Source organism: Otolemur garnettii, unplaced genomic scaffold (genome assembly GCF_000181295.1).
Source record: "Otolemur garnettii isolate 467f Iridium unplaced genomic scaffold, OtoGar3 scaffold00017, whole genome shotgun sequence".
Taxonomy (NCBI): Eukaryota; Metazoa; Chordata; class Mammalia; order Primates; family Galagidae; genus Otolemur; species Otolemur garnettii.
In genome coordinates this window covers 1,489,787-1,511,725 of record NW_003852412.1, presented here as the reverse complement: position 1 = coordinate 1,511,725, position 21,939 = coordinate 1,489,787, and the positions used below count along the sequence as shown (strand labels likewise).

Sequence of the window (21,939 nt, the reverse complement as noted above, 5' to 3'; positions counted from 1 at the left end):
AGCTTGAGGCTCTGTCTCAAAAAAAAAAAAAAAAAAAAAGTTTGGCACTTGAATATCCTATTTAAATGTTCCGAAAATCTTTTTTAAAATGCAGGGCTCATAACAGAATGTGGACCTGCTGCCACTATTTTCAGAATCTGAGGCTTTGGACTTAATATGATAAGGATTTAAACTGTAATATATAGGAAATAATGATGATTTTGCAAATTGTAGTCTATTATTATTGAACATGCTTTGCAGGGACCCTTTACAATGTACTGGCCTCAGAAAACTACAAAGCAAATATAGAGATCCCAAAGAAGGGGGACTGAGGTAGAAGGATTACTTGAACTTTGAGGTTCCTATGAGCTAGGCTAACACCACAGCACTCTAGCCTGGGCAACAGAATGAGACTCTCACTCAAAACAACAATAACAACAAAAAAAGAAAGGTAAAAGAAATTTCACTGAGACACCACTATACTCTCACCAGGCAATTAAAATACCAAGTATTAGCAAGGATGTTCAGCAATGATTTCTGAGAATGCCTGTAGCATCTTGTCATTTATTAACAATTAAGAATTTTATCTAATGACATATTCTATTCTTTTTTTTAGAATATAAAAGTATAAGTTTATTTTATATAGGAGAAAAGGAAGAGGGTGGGGGGAAGAGATGAGAAAGAGAGAGTGAGGGAAACATGGGAGGGGTCAAGGGTCATCCTAATTCAACTTTTAAGTTTACATTGAAACACTTTCCCAAAGAAAGAAAGGAAGAAAGCCAGCCTATTCTTCCATTTTAAGGGGAATGTTTTATCAGTGTTTCAGAATAATTAACTTTAGTTTTTAAGTACTATATAGCTGCAGAACTCTAAAAGGTTAATTTAAGTTGTAATGCTCAAATACTATGTATGAAATGTTATAATTCTTGTAAATTTAAAGGTTGAATTAGGATGACCCTGAGGTCTTTGGAATCTAAACCAAATTACATTGGCAACATTTTTATCTTTAAAATATTCTAGTAGAAGAAGCATTTCAAATTTTTAAAAACAAATAATCCTCTCTTCACCCTCTCAATACCACCCTCCACCCCGAACACATCTACATTTTTGGACAATTTAGTATTTTATTTTCTGTTTGTTAATAGATTAAATATAAGTCTCAATAAATCCAAATTCCCTGAATTCAAAGATGTGTAGACTTGAGAACTAGCATTTTGACTAGTTATTCCACATTGACAATGTGGGGGTTTTGTTATTGCCAGACGGTAAACAGGTATTATAATAGGACCCAAATCACAATTAATAGGCTGAATGTCACCTTATAAATCTGCTTCTTGATTCATTAAAATAAAGATCTGGAAATAGCTACAGCTATGACATCTGAACTTCACATACTGTTACTAAAAAGGATTTTGTGTTCTTCATCTAGTTTGTAATGTGTGTTCATAAGGAGATACCTGGTGGATTGATTACAAAGAGGGCTAAGACATGTATCCAAGAGTAGAGTTATATATGGAAACTGTCTAACATTTGTTTAACTTCCTTCAAAGTTTTCTTCTATAAGATTACACTTAAGATGCTTCTGTCTGAATTGTAGCACAGTAAAGGAAATGCCAGAATTGTAGCCTGAGAATGAGGTAGTGAGTTAATATAATGGGGTTCAGACAATTTTAATTTTAGGAGCATTGTCCCTTGGTTTTGGTATTTTCCAACAATCGTACCATTCATGATTTTATTTTATTTTAGCCATGCCCTTTGGGTTCCCGAGATTTTCGAGAGAAACAGTGTGCAGACTTTGACAATATGCCTTTCCGAGGAAAGTATTATAACTGGAAACCCTATACTGGAGGTAATGTATAACCTGGCAGAGCATTCATGCTTGAGAGCTTTGCAAATATAAAAGAGTATATAAACACACACACACATTCATACACATACTAGTAAAATTAGCATTGGCAAATGCAGGAAAGTGCATATAGTACTATAAAGGGCTCATGTTTTAGTTTCCCTGTAATGAAGTTTATATGTTAGTACAAATTATCACAAATCATTTCTTAAAACCTAATTGTGTTTAACAAAGTACTAAATTTCTAGAAAGGATATTTGTTCATCAAAACCATATAATACTTTTTAATTCTGCTTGAGATTTCCTTGGGTTACATGTACATTACATTATAATCTTTGAATATTTGCAATTATCATCCTAAAACAAATTTATAACAATATAAATCAAGACAGTCTGTGTTCTTTCTTAGTCAGAGGCCAAGGATATTTCCACAGATTGTTTTGCAGAGTTAGGAAGCATTTTTGCTCTTTAATGTGTGCACATATCAAGTACTAATTGTTCAGGAAACAAGTTTTTTTAAACTCCTAAAATACAAAATACTATTGACATTTTCTCTTGGAAAAACTAAATATACTTTTTAAAAATTTCATCATCATTATTATTATTATTGACTTAGGGGGTACAAATGCAGTTTTGTTACATAGATATATTGTGTAGTGGTGAAATCTGGGCTTTTTGTGTAACTATCACCTGAATAGTGTATATTGCCCATTAGGTATGAATATACATTTAAGAAATGCTTACTGTTTCTTTACTAACATCTTACTTTAAGAATTATCCAGTAGGGCGGCACCCATAGCTCAGTGGGTGGGGTGCTGGCCACATATACCCAGACTGGCAGATTCAAACCCCGCCCAGGTCAGCTAAACAACAATGACAACTGCAACAAAAATCTAGCCTGGTGTGGTGACAGGTGCCTGTAGTCCCAGCTACTTGGGAGGCTGAGACAAGGGACTTGCCTAAGCCCAAGAGTTTGAGATTGCTGTGAGCTGTGATGCCATGTTACTCTACCAAAGGCATCATACTGAGACTGTCTGGAAAAAAAAAAAAAGATCCAGTAGAACAATATTAAAAGAATTTTACAGTGATGGCTGTATATTCACCACCAAGATTCTACCATTAACATTTACTATACTTTCTTTATACATGTCCATTCATCTTTCTATTTATTAATCTTATTTTTTGACATATTTCAAAGTAAATTTTGGTCATCAATACATGTATACATTAGAGTCCTTTGCAGTGATTAGCTTCCTCTACCTACTCCTCTCAAGAGGCAATCATTGTTCTAATTTTTTTTCTTACCATAGTTTAGTTTTGCCATTCCAGAACTTCACATAAATGAAATTATACCATATATACTCTGTTGTGTCTTCTTTAAGCTTGATTTTTTTTTTTGAGATACATCCACATTGTTGTATGTATGTAGAAGTGGGTGATTCTCTCTGAGTGCAGGGGCACGTGCCTATAGTCTCAGCTATATGAGAGGATGAGCTAGATTGCTCAAGTCCAGAAATTAAGGGCTGTAGTGTGCTACGCTGATTGGGTGTTGGTACTAAGTTGGGCATCAATATGGTGTCCTCCCAATAGGTTGCCTTAAGAGAGGTAGACCACCCAGGTCACAAAGAGCAGGTCCAAAATCCCTTGCTGGTCAGGAGGAGGATGGTGCCTGTGAATAGCCACAACACTCCAGCCTGGGCAATGTAGCCAGACTCTGTCTCTTTAAAAAAAGTTCATTCCTTTTTATTGCTGAGCAGTATTCCACTATAGTAACCAGTTTGCTTTTCTATTCTGCTGGACAGCAGGGTTGTTTCTAGGTTTTAGCTGTTCTGAATAACCTGCTATGAACATTTGTGTACGATCTTTTTGTGAGCATATGTTTTCATTTAACTTGAGTAAATACTTAGGAATGGAATAGCTGAGCAACAGGGTCAGTGTAAATTTAGTTTTAAAAGAAACTGCCAGATGTTTTTCCAAAGTGATTATACCACATTATACTCTCACCAACAATGTGTGAGGGTTCTATTAATATTTGCTGAACATCCTTGCTAATACTTGGTGTTTTTAGTTGCCTGGTGAGAGTATAGTGGTGTCTCAGTGAAATTTCTTTTACCTTTCTTTTTTTGTTGTTATTGTTGTTTTGAGAGAGAGTCTCATTCTGTTGCCCAGGCTAGAGTGCTGTGGTGTTAGCCTAGCTCATAGGAACCTCAAAGTCCTGAGTTCAAGTAATCCTTCTACCTCAGCCTCCCAAGTTTCAGGGACTACAGGCGTCCACCACAACGCCTGGCTAATTTTCATATTTTTAGTAGATATGGGGTCTCTCTCTTGCTCAGGCTGATCTCTCAATGAAGTTTCAAGTTTTCATTTTCTGGATGATTAATTGTGTTAAACATATTTTTATGTACTTCTTGGCCATTTCCATTATCTTCTTTTGTACTGTCTGTTCAAATCTTTTGCCGATTTTTTAATTGGGTTATTTATCTTGCCAAGTGGTAGTCATTTATCAGATAAGATTTACAGATATTTTGTCACATTCTATGGCTTTCCTATTAATTTTTAAATGGCGTTTTTGGGTTCATGCATTTTAAATCTTTCAGTTTTTATTCTAATTTTTAAATAATTTTTCTGTATGGTTATTGTGTTCTGGTCCTATGTAAAAAATATTTTCCTACCTCAATTCAAGAAGATATTTTCTTGTGTTTTCTTTTAAAATCCTTACATTTAAATCTATTATCTATCTCAAACTAATTATTAGTATGGTGTGTATTTGTAGTGTACCTATGGACTTTCTATTTTGTTTCATGGATCAATTTTTCAATCCTATTCCAGTACGACACTGATTTGACTAATGTAACTTTATAGTACAGTCTTGAGAACAGGTTGTGTAAGTTCCACCAACTGTGAGCTTTTCTTCAAGAGTTCTTCATATGTTCTAACTGCTTTGTATTTCCATATAAATTTTAGAATCAGTTGTTAATGTCTACAGAAAAACCTGTGGGGCTTATGAATTGGGTACTATGTTGAGTCCATAGCTCAATTGAGGGAGACTGAGATACTAATAATATTGAATTTTCCAGTTTATGAACATGATATACCTCTCCATTTATTTATGTCTTCTTTAATTCCTCTCAGCTATATTTTGTAGTTTTACATGAAAGGTTCTCACATCTTTTATTAAATCTATTCCTCAGTAATTTATATTTGTGACACTATCGCTAATAAAATCTTTTAAAATTTCATTGCCAATTGTTTTCTCTAGTATATGTTTCAATCTTCATGCCTTTTACTTCATTTGCTTGCTTTTATGAACTGGATTGGCTTTCCAGTGTAATTTGTGCATGTATTGATTCTATTTTTTCTTCTTTGTTACATTAACATGCTGAATGACTTCATAGATTTTTCAAACTCACCTTATGTCATTATGTTCCCAGGATAAACCTAATGTGGTGATGATATAGTATTTTTATGTTATTGTATTTAATTGCTGATGTTTTATTAAGTATATTGCATCTATGTTCATAAAAGACACTGATTTGTAGTTTTTTGTGTGTGTGTGATGTTTTGGGCAAGTTTTGGTCTTATTGGTACGCTGGTTTTCCAAAGTAGAATCCCTACTTATTTTGAAAGAGTTTTAGCAGTGATATTAGTTCTTCCTTAGAATACATTTCACTAGTAGAACCACCCAGGCTTGGTATTTTCTTTGTGAAATTCTTTTGCCTTAAACATTGAACTCTTTTAATATGTAAAAGGATATTCAGACTTTTAAAAAATTTCTTCTGTTTCAGTTTTTGATTTTGCATCTTTAAGAAATTTATGTTTACTCTGAGATGCCAAGGCCAATGGATTGCCTGAGGTTAGGAGTTCAAGACCAGCCTGAGGTACAGTGAGACCCTGTCTCTAAAATAGCTGCGTATTGTGGCAGGCACCTGTAGTCCTAGTTACTTGGGAGGCTGAGGCAAGAAGATTGCTTGAGCCAGAGTTGGAGTTTGCTGTGAGCTATGATGCCTAGACTCTCTATCTTGGGGCAACAGAGTAAGACTCTGAAGAAAAAAAGACATTTATTTTAAATACATGTGTTCCGATTTATTGACATAAAATTGGTCATAACATTATTTTATTACCTTATTTAGTATCTATGAAGTCTGTAATGATGTATGCTTTTTTATTTCTGATACTGATAGTTTGCATTTTCTCTGTTTTTCTTGATCACTTTCCTTGGGGTTTATCAATTTTATTAATCTTTTCAAAGAACCAATTATTGGCTATAGCATTTCTCTTCATAATTTGTCCTTTTTCTAATTTTTAATTTTTGGTCTTATATTTATTACTTTCTTATTTATTCCTCATTCATCTTGCATTTTTGTATTCCCAAAATTTATGTTGTATTATTTCTTTCAGTTCAAAATATTTTATTTACATTGTGATTTAACTTATGAGTTACTTAGAACTGTGTTGTTTTAATTTCCAAACATTTGAGGTTTTCTAGATATCTTTTAGTATTCATGTATAATTTAAATGCAGGGGCCAGGGTGGGAGGGTTTAGCAGCCCTAGGTAGCCCACTAGGCTCTGTACTCTTAAGCCATACTACCCATGTATAATCTGCACCCTTATTTTTCCCTCAAAAATTTGGGTAAAAGGTGCATATTATACATGGCAAAATATGGTACCTTGTTAAATAATTACCATAATCAAGCTAATTAACATGCCATTACCTTATGTAGTTACTTGTGTATGTATGATGGGAATACTTTAGATTTGTTTTCTTTGCAAATTTCAAGTACATAATACATTATTATTAACTGTAATACATATATTAGATCCCCAGAACTTAGTTCTCAGAACATTTCTATCTTTTCACCATCTCCCCATTCCCCTATGTGACCCAACCTCTGATAGCCAGCTTCTCTCTTTTTCTATGAGATTAATTTTTTTAGTATCTATACATAAGTGAGGTTATGCAGTATTTGTCTTTCTGTGTCTAGCTTTTTTCACTTAATACATTATTCGTGAGGTTGATCCATGTTGTCTGAGATAACAGACTTACTTTCATTTTAAAGTCTGAGTAATACTGCACCACAGTTTTTTTTATCCATTTATATGTTAACAGATATATAATACTGGGGTGTTTTCTATACTGTATATTGTGGATAATGCTGCAGTAAACATGGGAGTGTAGATATCTCTTCATGATAGTGATTTTATTTCCTTCAGATATATACCCTGATGTGAGATTATAGGCTCATATGGTCATTCTATTTTTAACCTTTGTAGGAGACTTCATACTGTTTTCTGTAATGGCAGTACCAATTTACATTTCTACCAACAATATATATGGGTTTCCTTTTCCCTATATCCTTGCCAATACCTGTTATCTTTTGACTTTTTGATAATAGACACCCTAACATGTGTGAGGTGATATCTCATTGTAGTTTTGATTTGCATTTCCTTGATGGTTAGAAAAATGTCTGTTCATGTTCTTTGCCTATTTCTAATTAGGTTATTTTAATGGGTCTCTTATATACTTTGTATATTTACTCTTTATCAGATATATGGTTTGCAAATATTTTCTCCCATTCTGTGGGTTGACTTTCATTTTGTTGCTTGTTTCCTTGCTGTGCTTTTTAGTTTGATGTAGTCCCACTTGTTTATCTTGGTATTTGTCATCTGTGTTTTTGGTATCATATTCAAAAGAATCATTGCTAATACAAATGTCTGGGACCTTTCCCCCTATGTTTTCTTATAGTTTTACAGTTTCAGGTCTTATGTTTAAGTCATTTGGGTTTTGTCCTTCATTCTGTTAATATATTATATCACATATTTGATTTGCTGATGTGTCCTTGCATTCTAATGATAAATTCATTCACCACTTAATCTTGGTGAATGATCTTTTAATGTGTTGTTTAATTCAGTTATGTTAATGTTTTATTGAGAATTTTTGCATCTGTGTTCATCAGAGATATTGATCTGTAATTTTCTCTTCTATTAATGTCCTTGTCTGGCTGGCTTGGTGATCAAGATAATGCTGGCCTCATAAAATGAATTTGGAAGTATTTTCTCCTTCATAATTTTTTTTAAAGAGTATGAGAAAGATTGGCATTATTTTGGTAGAATTCATCAATGATACCATCAGGTCACTGGCTTTTATTTGTTGAGAGATTTTTAATTAATGATTGAATCTTCTTAATTGTTATATGGTCTGTTCACATTTTCTATTTTTCATGACTTAGTATGTTGTCTGTTTCTAGAACTTTACTCCTATCTTCAGGGTTATCCACTTTGTTGCTATGTGTTCATAGTAGTCTCTTATGATCAGTTGTATTTCTGTGGTATCAATTTTAATGTCTCTTTCCTTTCTGACTTTGATTCTTCTCTCTTTTTTTCTCTAATCTAGCTAAAGATTTGTCAATTTTGTTTACCTTTTCAAAAACAGCTCTCAATTTTGTTGGTCTTGTCTATATTTTTCTGAACAAATCTATTTTATATATTTGTGCTCTGATATTTGTTATTTCCTTTCTTCTATTAATTTTGGAGTTTGTTCTTCGTCTAGTTTTCTCAGATGGAAAGTTATTTCATATATTAGAAATCTTTTTTTAAAAAAAATGTAGATGTTTGTCACTATAAAACTTCCCTGTTAAAGAAATGTTTTAGCAGCATCCCATAAATTTTGGGATGTTGGGTTTCTCTTTTCACTTATCTTAAATTTTTTTTCCCATTCTTGTGATACTTTTTCTTTTTTTTTCAGGTTAATTGAGGGTACAAAGAATTAGGTTACAATACAAATGTTTGCATTTGTTAGGTAAAGTCCCTCTTATAATTGTGTCCCACCCCAAAGTGTTGTGCCATATATCCTAATGCCCATTAAGTGAGAGCACACCCATCCTCCTCCCTTATCCCCTCTCCCTGCTCCCTTGGTCCCCTGTCCCCCACCTTGAATTGATCTGAGTTTTTCTCTTATGTGGATATGTATTAGATCATCAGCTGGCTTAATGTTAGTATTTAGTACATTGGATTCTTGCTTCTCCCTTCTTGTGATACTTCACTAAAAAAAATGTGCTTCAACTTAAGATATTTTTAATTCACCTTCTGATTTATCTTTTGACCTGTTCATTCTTTAGGAGCATCTTGTTTAATTTTCTAATATTTGTGAATTTTCCAGTTTTCCTTCTGGTACTGATTTCTAGTTTCATACCACTGTGGACAAGAAAAGTGCTTGATATGATTTCAGTGTTAAATTTGGAAGACATGTTTTGTGGCCTAACATGTGATGTATCCTGGAGAATTTTCCATGTGTGCTTGAGAAAGTATATTTTGATGCTTTTGGATGGAATGTTCTGTTTGTCTTTTAGGCCCATTTACTCTAAAGTATTGTCCACTGTTTCCTTATTGATTTTCTGTCTGGATGATCTACTCATTGTTTCATAGCCTGAAAGTGGGTGATGAAAGTCTTCTACTATTATATTGCTGTCTTGTTCTCCCAGCATTTCTTCATAATTTTTCTGTATATTTAGGTGCTCCAGTGTTGTGTGCATGCATATAATATTTACAACTGTAAGTTGTAATCAATTGATGAAATGATTCCTTCTTCATTGTATAATGACCTTCTTTGTCTTATTACTGATTTTGACTTACACTCTATTTTGTCTAATATAAGTATAGCTCCTCTTTCTCTCTTTTGCATAAAATATCCTTTTCTATCCATTTGCTTTTAGTCTTCTGTGTTCTTAAATATGAATTGAATCAGTACAAGGCAATCTATAGTTTGGTCTTGCTTTTTATCCATTTAGCCATTCTGTGTCTTTTCATTAGGGAATTTAATCCATTTACATTTTAAATAATTATTGTTAAGTAAGGACTACTATTGCTATTTTTTAATTGTTTTTGGTTCTTCAGTAGTTTTTTGTTCATTTTTTTCTCTTCATCATCATTTGTGATTGAATGATTTTTCTGTAGCAGTATGCTTTTATTTCTTTCTCTTCTCTTTTGTGTATTTACTAAAGGTTTCTCCTTTGTGGTTACCATAAGCCTTATATGAAGCATCTTATATTAATAGTTATAACAGTCTTTTTTAAGCTATTGGTAACTTAACTTCAAACACATACAAAAATTCTACACTTCTAATCTCCCCTATTTTATATTTTATGTTATAAGTTATACTTTTTTATATTGTGTATCCATTCACAAATTAGTGTAGCTATAGTAATTTTTTAATTTTTTGTCTTTTAGCTTTTATACTAGTGTTATAAGTGACTTACACACCTTTGTGGCAGTATTAGAGTGTTCTGAATTTGCTATATTACTTACCTTTACCAGTGAGTTTTATACTATCATATTTTCATGTTACTAATTAGCATCCTTTCGTTTCAGCTTGAAGAACTACCTTTAGCATTTCTTGTATGGCAGGTCTAGTGGTGATGAACTCCCTCAGCTTTTGTTTGTCTGGGAAAGTCTTTCTCTCTCCTTCAATTCTGAAGGACAACTCTGCCAGGTAAAGTATTCTTGGTTGGCAGTTTTGTTTTGTTTTTTCTTTCAGCACTTTAAATATATCATCTCACTCTCTCCTGACCTGCAAGGTTTCTGCTGAGAAATCTGCTAATAGACCTATCGAATTCCTTTCTATGTGATGAACTTCTTTTCACTTGCTTTTGAAATTCCTTATCTTTGATTTTTGAAATTTGATTATAGTATGTGAAATCTTCTTTGGGCTGAAACTTATTGGAGACCTTTGAACTTTATGTAGTTGGATGACCATATTTCTCTCCAGATTTGGGAAAATTTAGCCTCTTTACCTAAGCCTTCTTTCCCTTTCATTGTCTTTGCCATCAGAGATTCCCATGATGTTATATTTTAGATCTCTTGGTGGTTTCTCATAAATCCTATCAGCTTTCTTCATTTCTTTTCTTTTTTTTTTATTCTTTTTCCCCTCTCTGATTGGATGTTTTAAAATGACCTTTTTTCACAATCATAGATTATTTCTTCTGCTGATGAAGTCACTATTGATGTTCTCTATTGCATTTTTCATTTCATTTATTGTATTCTTCAGCTTCAGAATTTCTCCATTTTTTCAAAAAAGGATTTTTATCTCTTTATTGAACTTTCAATTTTGTTCATGTATTGTTTTTCTGATTTCATTGAGTTGCCTATCAATGTTTTTTATAGCTCCCTCTGCTTCCTTAAAACAATTATTTTGAATTCTTTTCAGGTCATTCATTCATAGATCTGCATTTCTTTGGGGTCAGTTTTTAAATATTATTGTGTTCTTTTGCTGGTGTTATGTTTTATTGATTATTTTTCCTTATTGTTTGAAGTCTTGTTTTGCTGTCTTTGAGTTTGGAGAAACAGTTATCTTCTCTAGTTTATTGACTGGCTCCCTGAGAGAAACATCTTCTTAAAATAACCCAGCTAAGAATTCTGAGACTCTCTCAGACCTTCTATATGGATGCACCTACTCTACACCTCTTAACAAGACAACCTCTTTTTGTATCTGGGGGGCAGAAGGGCAGATTCTTAAGATTGTATCCCCTACTCCAAAACTGAACCATGTTCTTAGAGCCTCCTATTTGCTTTCCCTAGTGTGGTACCCCCAAATGTTCAAATTGCTTTCTCCATTCTGCAAAATTAAGCTGTCTGCATGAAATGCTTGCAATTACCATCCACAAGAACATGCTTTGTCTCCCAACCTAGGGAGTTGGTGGGGAAGGTGAGGCACACCGAGTTTTTATGGTGCCTAGGAGCTAGTAGGGGGCTGCCAATAGGCAAAACATCTCAAGTGGTGATTCATGGGTGGGTTTCTCAATGGAGTTTGCAGAGTTAGTTGAGTCTCTGGCTGCTCTTCTGTGATCCCAGCCTCTCCCAAGCATGCAGCTATGCCAGTCACTTCAGTATTCTCAATTAGGCAAGAAAGAAATAGGCCTCTTGGACATTGTCCCAGCTAGGAGAGCCCAGTGCTCATTAACTATGCTCTCACTTTCCCCTGTGGAAGAAATCATGGATTAAAGTGGTCCCTCTTTTCACTGAGCTGTGCTGCCTTGAGGGAGATGTCATGCAGGTAAAGTGAAACTTCTTCAATGTGTCTGTTCTTGGATTTTTTTTTTTCTCTCCAATGGTGTGCTGGGACTTCTCTACTGGATTCCTGGACTCCCACAAAGGTATTCTTCTTGTCTGTGGGTAGTTGTAGTTGTCAAAATCAGTGCTTCTGCAGGGAGATGACAGTAGTAGAAAGCTCTTCATCTACCACCTTGCTGATGGTCACTCAAGCAGGACAACTGAACACATCTTTCAGAGAAGAAATGTATTCCCATTTTTATTACATAGTGTGGTCGACTAAGGAATATAGCCATAGTATTTATATATCCTGCCTATCAAATATTTCTTTATATGATTTATGTTAAAATTGAATAAATAGAAGATTTGAGTTTTCTTTTTAAAGCCTGATACATAAAATCCTCTATTAAATTCCAAGGCATTACAATAAAAAATGAGAATAGAACTATATACTGGGTAGTAATAAAAAAATACCAGTAAGATTCATGGAAATTTGTAGTAATGTTATTCATAAGAATCTCATAAAAGTAAATATAAATAGTTCAATTATCAGTTCAGGGAGAAATTATTTTATTACTTGTCATTTCTGGGCCAGTTTTGCAAAATTTATCATTAAGCCTAAAAATAACATTCTTAGTTATATAGAAGTTCTATAGCCTATAAACATTGAGAGTAGAAAAAAACATAGACTCAGGCCAGAGGTTATAAGCTGGCAGCTCAGGGACTAGTTTTTACTTACATACATATTATAAAATCCACGATATTTTTGAAAACTTTGAATCAGATGTCAACACTTAAAAATTAGAAGAATTTACATTGAAAAAACTTAGGTTTTTATCTTCTCTTAGAAAACAAAATGTCTAAATAATAGTGGGCCATCTTCTTGCATGATGCCATTTAACTGCAACTGTGATCTCCCTTAAGAGAATATGTTCTCTCTCTAATTTATCATAGATTCCACCAGTCTGTTTTCCTCTTTCACATACCTTCAACCTGCATAAATCTGATTTCTAAGAACTTCACTGAGAGCTAGGCATGTCATTTCATCTCTCTGCCGTATTTTCTTTGTTAGAAGTAGTCTTCTTTATTTCAAAGAGAAACTTTATCAGTTTAATAGACAAGGCAAAGGTATTTTAAACTTCATGGAATAAAGGTTCAAAGCAATGATGTATTTCAAGTCATAACTTCAGTCTTTACATATTTATGATTAGTAGCTTTTTATGTGCTGTATTTAATACAATAAATCCACATTTAGTGATTTTTTAATATATTATAGTTATGATATGTACTGTTTTTAAAAATTGGTATTGTTTATGCCTATTTTGACTTCAACTTACAAAATGAAGATGACCAAGTTATTATTTATTCACAAATGAAATTAGATGTTGTTTCAATTATTCAAATGTAATACTGTATTTGATATTTATCTTTAATTTATTAATCTCACAAGAATTCAAATTTAATACTATAAGTAATTTCATTTTTGATTTGCTAATTTTATAAGAATTTATCTCCATGCCCAAGCTCACAGAAAATATGTTTAAGGAAGTCATAAATTTAGTTTTATTTTACAATTTACTATGTTTTCGCTTGATGTGGCAGAGATTTTTTTTTATTAGCTTCAGTTATATATGTAGTAGAAATTCCTCTTTGCTATACAAGATTATTATTTCAAGTGTCCTTAAACCTTATTTCTTTACATTAAAATTGTATTTCTCTCATCCATTTTTTAAACATTTAGTTACCTCCACTATGATCCCTTTTGATCTGAAATACATTATAAAGGCCAGGCATGGCAGCTTATGCCTGTACTCCTAGCATTCTGGGAGGCTGAGGCCTGAGCAAGAGCAAGACCCCATCTCTACAAAAACTAGCCAAGCATTGTGGCAGGTGCTTGTGGTTCCAGCTACTCAGGAGACTGAGGCAACAGAAGTGCTTGAGCCCAAGAGTTTGAGCTATGCGCTATGATACCATAGCACCCTACTTAGGGCAAAAAAGTGAGACCCTGTTTCATAAATAAATAAATAAATAATAAACATACAGTGGAAATATGTGAAAATTTTAAACCTTTAAGCCACTGAGCAGGTCCTCTTTTAAGTTGTGAAATTTTAGAAAAGGTGGAAACAAACTTACACATCTGATGTACAATTGGGAAATGATGTCTATATGCATTACAAATTATAAATTTTCTGAAGAAAATACTAAATCACTGTTCATTAGAAGAACCACTCCAATTATTTCTCTTCTGCTATATTTGTCCAGGTGGGGTAAAGCCTTGTGCATTAAACTGCCTGGCTGAAGGTTACAATTTCTACACTGAACGTGCCCCTGCAGTGATTGATGGGACCCAGTGCAATGCAGATTCACTGGATATCTGTATCAATGGAGAATGCAAGGTTGCTCAAACTTTACTCCTTTTTGTTGAAATTTGTGAGACTTGTCAATTACTTTTTCTCAATAGTACTCGTAATTAATACTATGCTTAATTTTTTTTAAAAAAGACCCACATTTTAGAGAAATTCAGTTTTCACTAAGGATGACAATATATATAGTTAAAAGTGGATTGACCCATTCATATTCAAGTGCTGTGAAAATGTGATTTATTCTGGTATTATAGTCATGTTTATAGTAACTGCCAGAGGTAGGAAAAAATTTTGGACTTCTATTTCCATTTTTCTTTTGTTTACAAACAAGATGATAGAAAAAGGGGGAATAAGAATTCAGCTCTTATTTATATGACTACCATATGTTGTCATTGGAAGATTATTTGATATATTTCATAACATAATTCTTCCTCAAAGTATGAAATAGCTATATTCCTCTTATTTTATCTTCCTCTGAAGCAGTTACAATGGTTTTCATTAGAGTGTTAGTCTTTATCTTATTAAAACATTTACTTTACGGAATTAATCAGGTTACTTAGAAATTATACGACCATATTCATGCTATTTTCCTTATATGAATCTTATATTATAAGAAAGGCCACAAAACTCACTATTGTCATAACTATTTTTACTTTGGTTTTGTTTTACAAGTTTAAAGAGAAGCACAAAATTAATTCCTACAAAGTGAGAAAGAAGAGAGAAAAAGTACTGTCTATTTTACTTAGTCTCATAATTTTTTTGAAATGTTTCTGTTCTTCTGACTCCTTTCCTTCCATACATGTCTGATAATCCAGCTGTGTCTGGGTGCAGTGGAAGGGTTACTTTACTTTCTTAAATAAAAAGTTATTTTTGTGACAGTATTCAAGTTTTTTGAGGTAACAAAGACTCACGTAAAGTTTTTATTCAGGGTTTACATGCTTAGAATCAATAGCTAATGGTGAAATGTGCATACTTACATGCCAAAGTATGTCTCAAACATACATAGAAAATCCACATTTTTATGATTAAATGCAAAATTGAAAGGAGGAATTTTAGCTTCATAAGTTGCATGCTTCCATTTCCTTTTTGTTTATGGCAATTTTATACAGCTAGTGGAAATAGTTCTTCATTTTGAAAGATCTATCCAGGTATGAATTCTACAAATAATCTTTGATACTACCAATTGGATATCCAGAAAGAACCAGTGGTTTTTCTCACTATTTGACTTCATTTAGCTATGTTTCTTAGTCACTGTATGGAACCATATGCCATTTTTCTTTGTAGTTAAATTTCTTAATTGAGGGCATAAGTAAGACCCTATTACTAACCAATTATAATAATGTAAGAATTAGAACATGGTATCAATAAAGGAAGATGAGACCTAGGTTAGAAACACAGATATATATTCCTGGGGAATCAGAATGTTTTCTTTAAATTTGCATGTTGAAAAATGTCAGCTGGAATTTAATTGGAGAGTGAAGATAAAGTGGAAAGAGGAAAGTATTTATTTTAATTTCCTTTACTGGGAAAACAAGTGATTAAGTTGTATATACTTGATTAGTTATGGTTCCAAGAATTTCTCTTGTTGACACAATGACTATCTTCTCTGTTTTCAGCATGTAGGTTGCGATAATATTTTAGGATCTGATGCTAGGGAAGATAGATGTCGAGTCTGTGGAGGGGATGGAAGTACATGTGATGCCATTGAAGGGTTCTTCAATGATTCGTTGCCCAGAGGAGGTGAGTGTGTAGAGAGAACTCTTCCTCACACCTCTGGTATACTTGGAATAGCCAAAACAAACAGTTTCCCCTTCCCTCTAATTTTTAGATTTCTTTATTTAGGCAATGTGTTTTTCCCAAACTGCTCGCAGTCTTTAAGTATTGAATGTAGTTTCATGTAAGGCATTTTTAGAAAATGTTATTTTCTCTTTTTCTGACTTCATTTAGCCATGTTCCTTTAAACAGTCACATCCCAAAAGAGTCAGCTGGGTTTATTGTGGGACGACAGAACATACCAAAACAAAACCTACCTTGGGACACATCATAAGGTGTGAATTCCCAAAGAGCATTGGTATGAGGGGCATATATTGAGGGAAAAAAATAAAACAGTGTTATACATATTGAGGCTGAATAAGGGAACTATTATTACCGAATGGTTACTATACACTTGTGTTTATGACTGAGGATATTTAATACTGGTTATCTTCTGTGTTCCAGGCTACATGGAAGTGGTGCAGATACCAAGAGGCTCTGTTCACATTGAAGTCAGAGAAGTGGCCATGTCAAAGAACTATATTGGTAAGTTATTTTGCTAAGATTTTAAAAATTAATGCAGAAAAACAGCACAGTATCATGAATGAAAAGAATGTTGCTTTGAGATAGATCAATTTCATGCTAAAATGAAGGAAGTTCCAAGTTGGGGCCACATAAATATAAAATGTTAAACAGAATAATTAGTAATTTATAGCTTAGTATTCACCAGCTTACTATTATACTATACTATAGCTTACTATTACTTAATTATTTGATTTTTTCAAATCAATTTTATTATAAAATCTTTTAAATTTTATCCTTCTAAATACCACAACCTAGGTTTGGAACATTTCTGTGATTCTAAAATTAACTTTAATTCCCCTTTGCCAGATTCCTTTATCCTCAGCCTTTGTCTCAGGCAAACATTGGTCTTTTTGGGGGGCATTATATATGCTACTTTTACTAATTCTGCATGTTCACATGAATGAGCTTATACAGTATATATAAGATATAAAGAGTATATCTTATTCTCACCACATATAATAAAGATAACTGTGTGAAGTGATGGATATGTTAATTAGCTTTATTGTGGTGATCATTTGACAATATTTGACATATATATATACTGTATAAGCTCGTTCATGTGAACATGCAGAATAAGTAAAAGTAGCATATATAGTGTCAAAAAAAGACCAATGTTTGCCTGAGACAAAGGCTGAGGATAAAGGAAAAGCCACTAGAAAGTAAGTATATATATCTTGCTTTTCTTACTTAGCATATTTGTAAATCTGTCTGTATTTTTGAGTTCAAACTTTATTCCTTTCTATTGCCAAGTAGTATTTTATTGTGTAGCTATACCATAATTTGTTTGCCCATTCATTTGTTGATGGATACTTGAGTCATTTCTAGGCTTTGACTGCTCTAAATAAAGCTTCTTCGAATATTCATAAACAAACTTTGTGTGAAAATGTATTTTTATTTCTTTTGGATAAATGCTTATGAATGGACAGGATGAGTTGTATGATAAGTATATGTTTAACTTTATAAAAACTACAAAAGTACAGTTAAAGGTAAAACAGTATAGAAATTCTTCCAAAAATTAAAAATAGAACAGTAAAGGTAAAACAGTATAGAAATTCTTCCAAAAATTAAAAATAGAACTACCATATGATCCAACAACACAACTTCTGGGTATATATCCAAAAGAAATAAAATCACTGTCTTAAAGAGATGTATCCACTCCAATGTTCATTGCAGTATTACTCACAATAGCTAAGATATGGGAACAACCTAAGCATCTGTTGACAGATGAATGGATAAAGAACTTGTGTGTTTTATAAATATATACATATGTATGTGTGTGTGCATGTATATATGGTGGAAATTATTCAGCCTTACAAAACAAGGAAATCGAAATCTTGCCATGTGTGACAACGTAGGTGAACCTTGAGCACATGGTGCTAAATGCAATATTCAGACATGGAAAGACAAATACTGCATGATCTCATTTGTATATGAAATTCTAAAAGGTCACTCACGAGTCAAAAATATTTACCAAGGGTTGAGGTTGAGGGAGAGGTGGAATGGGGAGAGGTTGCTCAAGGAGTACAAACCATTAAATTATAAGAGAAATAAATTCTGGAGATCTAATGTACTATAAACTTGAAAGAGTATATCTTATTCTCACCACACAGAATAAAGATAACTGTGTGAGGTGATGGATATGTTAATTAGCTTTATTGTGGTGATCATTTGACAATGTTTATATATATCAAATCATCACATTGTACACCTTACATTTAAATAGTTTTGTCAATTATACCTCATTAAGTCTAGAAAAAGAAACTAGAGTGGATGTATTATTTTATATTCCCATAAATACGATATAGAAGAGTCCCAGTTGTTCTACATCCTTTTCAGTACTTGATATTGTCAGTCTTTTTAATTTTATCCATATGGATATCATTTTTATGAAGTGTGTACACAAGTATTTTACCTATTTTTTTCTTTTTTCAAATTTTAAGAGTTCTTTATATAGTCTAGACAAAGGTCTTTATCAAATACATGTTTTGTGGATATTTTCTCCTGGTTTGTGGCTTGTGTTTTCATTTCTTAGTGTCTTTTAATTTTGATGAAATCCAATTAATTTTTTAGTGGTTTGTGCGTCCACGTCCTATGTTAGAAATTTTGCCTACTCCAAGGTTGCAAAAATTGTCTTCAGTGTTTCTTTAAGAAATAATAGTTTTAGCTTTTAAATTTAAAGATATGGTCCATTTTGAGTAAATTTTTATGTAAAGTATAAAGTTTTCTTTCTGTCATTTTTCTAAATGACAATGTAATTACTATAGCACTGTGTTGAAAAGACTATCATTTCCCCCATTGCATTACCTTGACACCATTTTTCAGGGATCAATTGAATATATATTTGTGGGTCTATTTCTGTCCCTATTCGTTGATCTATGTGTCTATACTTAAACCAAACCCACACTGTATTCCTGTATTGAGTGACAAAGATTTCCACTGATTCTTGAAATCCACAAACATTAGGTCCTCAAATTTGTTCTTTTTTTCCCCTGAAATAGAGTCTCTGTGAGTGCTGTGGCATCAGCCTCGTTCACTGCAACTTCAAACTCCTAGGTTCAGAAGATCCTTCTGCCTCAGCCCCATGAGTAGCTGGGCTTACAGGCACGTGCCACAATGTCTGGCTAGTTTTTCTGTTTTTAGTAGAGCAGGGCTCTCACTCTAGCTCAAGTGGGGCTGGTCTTGAACTTCTAGCTCAAGTGATCCTTCTGCCTCCATTTCCCAGAGTGCTAGGATTACAGGCAAGAGACACTATGCCTGGCCAAATTTGTTCTTCTTTTTCAAAATAATTTTTGCTTTTCTAGACACTTTGCATTTCTATATGTTGGATTCAACTTGTTAGTTTCTACAAAAAGATTATATGAAATCTGTATATCAGTTTGTGGAGAATTGACATCTCAAAAATATTGAATTTTCTAATACATAAAAAGATTTGATTCTACGTTTCTTTAGGTTTTCTTTTGATTTTTTCACCAGTGTTTTTGTTTTCAGTGTATAGGTCTTGCACATATTTATGTTAAATCTGTTATTATTTCATGCCCTTTGATGTTATTGTAAATGGTATTGATATTCTAATTTCGTTTTCCAAGTTTTGTTGCCATTATATAATAAAAACAATTTTTATATTGTCTTCATGTCCTGAGCACTGGAATTTTTCCATAGATAATCATGTCATCTTTGGGGTTTTTTTGTTTTTTTTTATTAGATCATATTTGTGTAAATTAATTCTATCATGGGATGCAGTGTGTTGTTTCCATATACAATTTGAAATAATTTTATCCAATTGGCCAATATAGCCATCATGTCATTCTCATAATTGTTGTGTTAAGACATCATGTCATCTTTGAACAAAGGCAGTTTTACTTTTATCTTTTCAATCTTTATGCCTTTTATTTTGTTGTTGTTGTTGTTGTTGTTGTTGGCTTAACATGATAGCATTTAGGACTGTAGGTATAATGTTGAACAGAAATGAGGAGACTAGACATCCTTGTACTGTTACTGAACTTAAGGAGAAAATATTCCTTTTGTTTTATTTTAATTTTATTTATTTATTTATTTATTTAGAGACAGAGTCTCACTATCTTGCCCTCAGTAGAGTACTGTTGGTGTCATAGCTCACAGCAACCTCAAACTCTTGGGCTTAAGTGATTCTCTTTCCTCAGCCTCCAGAGTAGCTGGGAATACCTCCTGCCACAGCACCTGGCTATTTTTTGTTGTTGTCATTGTTATTTGGCAGGCCGAGGTGGGACTCAAACCTGCCAGCCCTGGTGTATGTGGCTGGCACTCTAGCCACTGAGTTATAGGTGCTGAGCCTCTTTTCTTTTTTTTTCTTTAAACATTAAATATGATTTTAGCTAAAAGATTTATGCATATGGCCCTTTGTTGGGGGTGTTCCCTTCTATTTCTAGTTTTCTAAGAGTTTTATTCATGAACACATGATGAAATTTTCCAAACCTGTTGACATGATGATGTGGATTTTTCCTCCTTTTCCCTGTTAATATAGTAAATCCAATAATTAGTTTTCAAGTGTAAAATTCATCTAATATTCTTGTAGTACAACCACTTTGTATTGATGAATTGTTCTTCTTATATATTGCTAGAATTGATTTTTTAATATTTTGTTAAGAACTTATGGATCTGTGTCCATGAGGTCTATTATTCTAGAGTCCTTTCTTGTAATGTATTTGTTGGTTTGGGTATCAGGTAAACCTGGCTTCATAAAATGATTTGAGAAATGTTCCTCCTCCTCTATTTCCTGAAAGAGTTTGGGTAAAAATGGGTACTATTTCTTTTTTTCTTTTTACACATATTAATCACTGTCTTTTATTTTTTTAATATTTTAATAGGTTTGGAGGTGTACAGGCTAAATTCTGTTTACATGTGTGTATTGCATAGTGGTGGAGTCTGGGATTTTGGTGCACCCATCACCCAAATAGTGTCCATCGCACCCCATAAGTAATTTTTTACCACTCAATCCCTGCCATCCTTCCCCCTTTGAATCTGCAATGTCCATTATACCACTCTATATACCCTTGTGTAGCCATTCCTTGGTTACTTCACTTAGGATAATGGTGTCCAGTTTCATCCAAGATCCTGCAAAAGCTATTATTTCATTATTTCTTATTGCTAAGTAGTATTCCATAGTGTGTGCAATACCCTCCCCCACCACACACACATATTTTCTTAATGTACTCATCATTTAATGGGCACTTAGGTTAATTCCATATCTTTGTGACTGTGAATTTTGTTGCAATAAACATATAAGTACAGGTATCTTTTCCTCTGGGTAGATATCCAGTGTGGGATTGCAGTATAGAATGGTAGATCTACTTTTAGTTCTTTGCACAATATTCATACTGATCTCCATAGAAGTTGTACTAATTTTCATTCCCACCACCAGTGTATAAGTGCTCCCTTTTCAATGAGTCCCCCCAGAGGACAAGAGCTAACTGCAGGGAAACAAGCCAGGGACTACTCCTACTCCTAGACAGAGCTCCCTTTGGGGACCACCTCCCTACCTCTGGACAGTTGAAAAGAAAGATGACTTAAGGAAAGGGAGCCTCTGAGTTATGGCCTTTCCCTTCTCAGGGTCTTCTGGCTAGGCTGGGCCAAAGAATCCTCTTCCCTTCTCTTAGCCCCAGGCAGCTGTGGACTCAGTCCTGCCCAGTCTGATTCTGATGACTCCAGATGCTGTGACTGACCCAAAAGGCAAACAGGGGTCCCAATATAGATAATTTGCATCTTCTTTCTTTTGGGGGGGGATCATCCTAATAAGATTTTTTTTTTTAGTTTTATTTAACTTTTCTTTTTCTTTTTTTTTTTTATTGAATGGTAACTATGTACATTAATGCACTTCTAGGGTACAGTGTGGGGTT

General features: G+C 33.3%; 1 protein-coding gene across 1 annotated transcript in view; it reads left to right on the top strand.

The window, feature by feature from the left end:
- ADAMTS6 (ADAM metallopeptidase with thrombospondin type 1 motif 6) overlaps window positions 1-21,939 on the top strand; it is a 366,007-nt gene that overhangs the window by 273,977 nt on the left and 70,091 nt on the right. Inside the window, exons 15-18 of the mRNA XM_003785868.1 lie at window positions 1,726-1,828; window positions 14,130-14,263; window positions 15,847-15,970; window positions 16,448-16,528. Coding sequence (XP_003785916.1) covers window positions 1,726-1,828; window positions 14,130-14,263; window positions 15,847-15,970; window positions 16,448-16,528 — 442 coding nt within the window. The remainder of the gene's footprint in view (window positions 1-1,725; window positions 1,829-14,129; window positions 14,264-15,846; window positions 15,971-16,447; window positions 16,529-21,939) is intronic.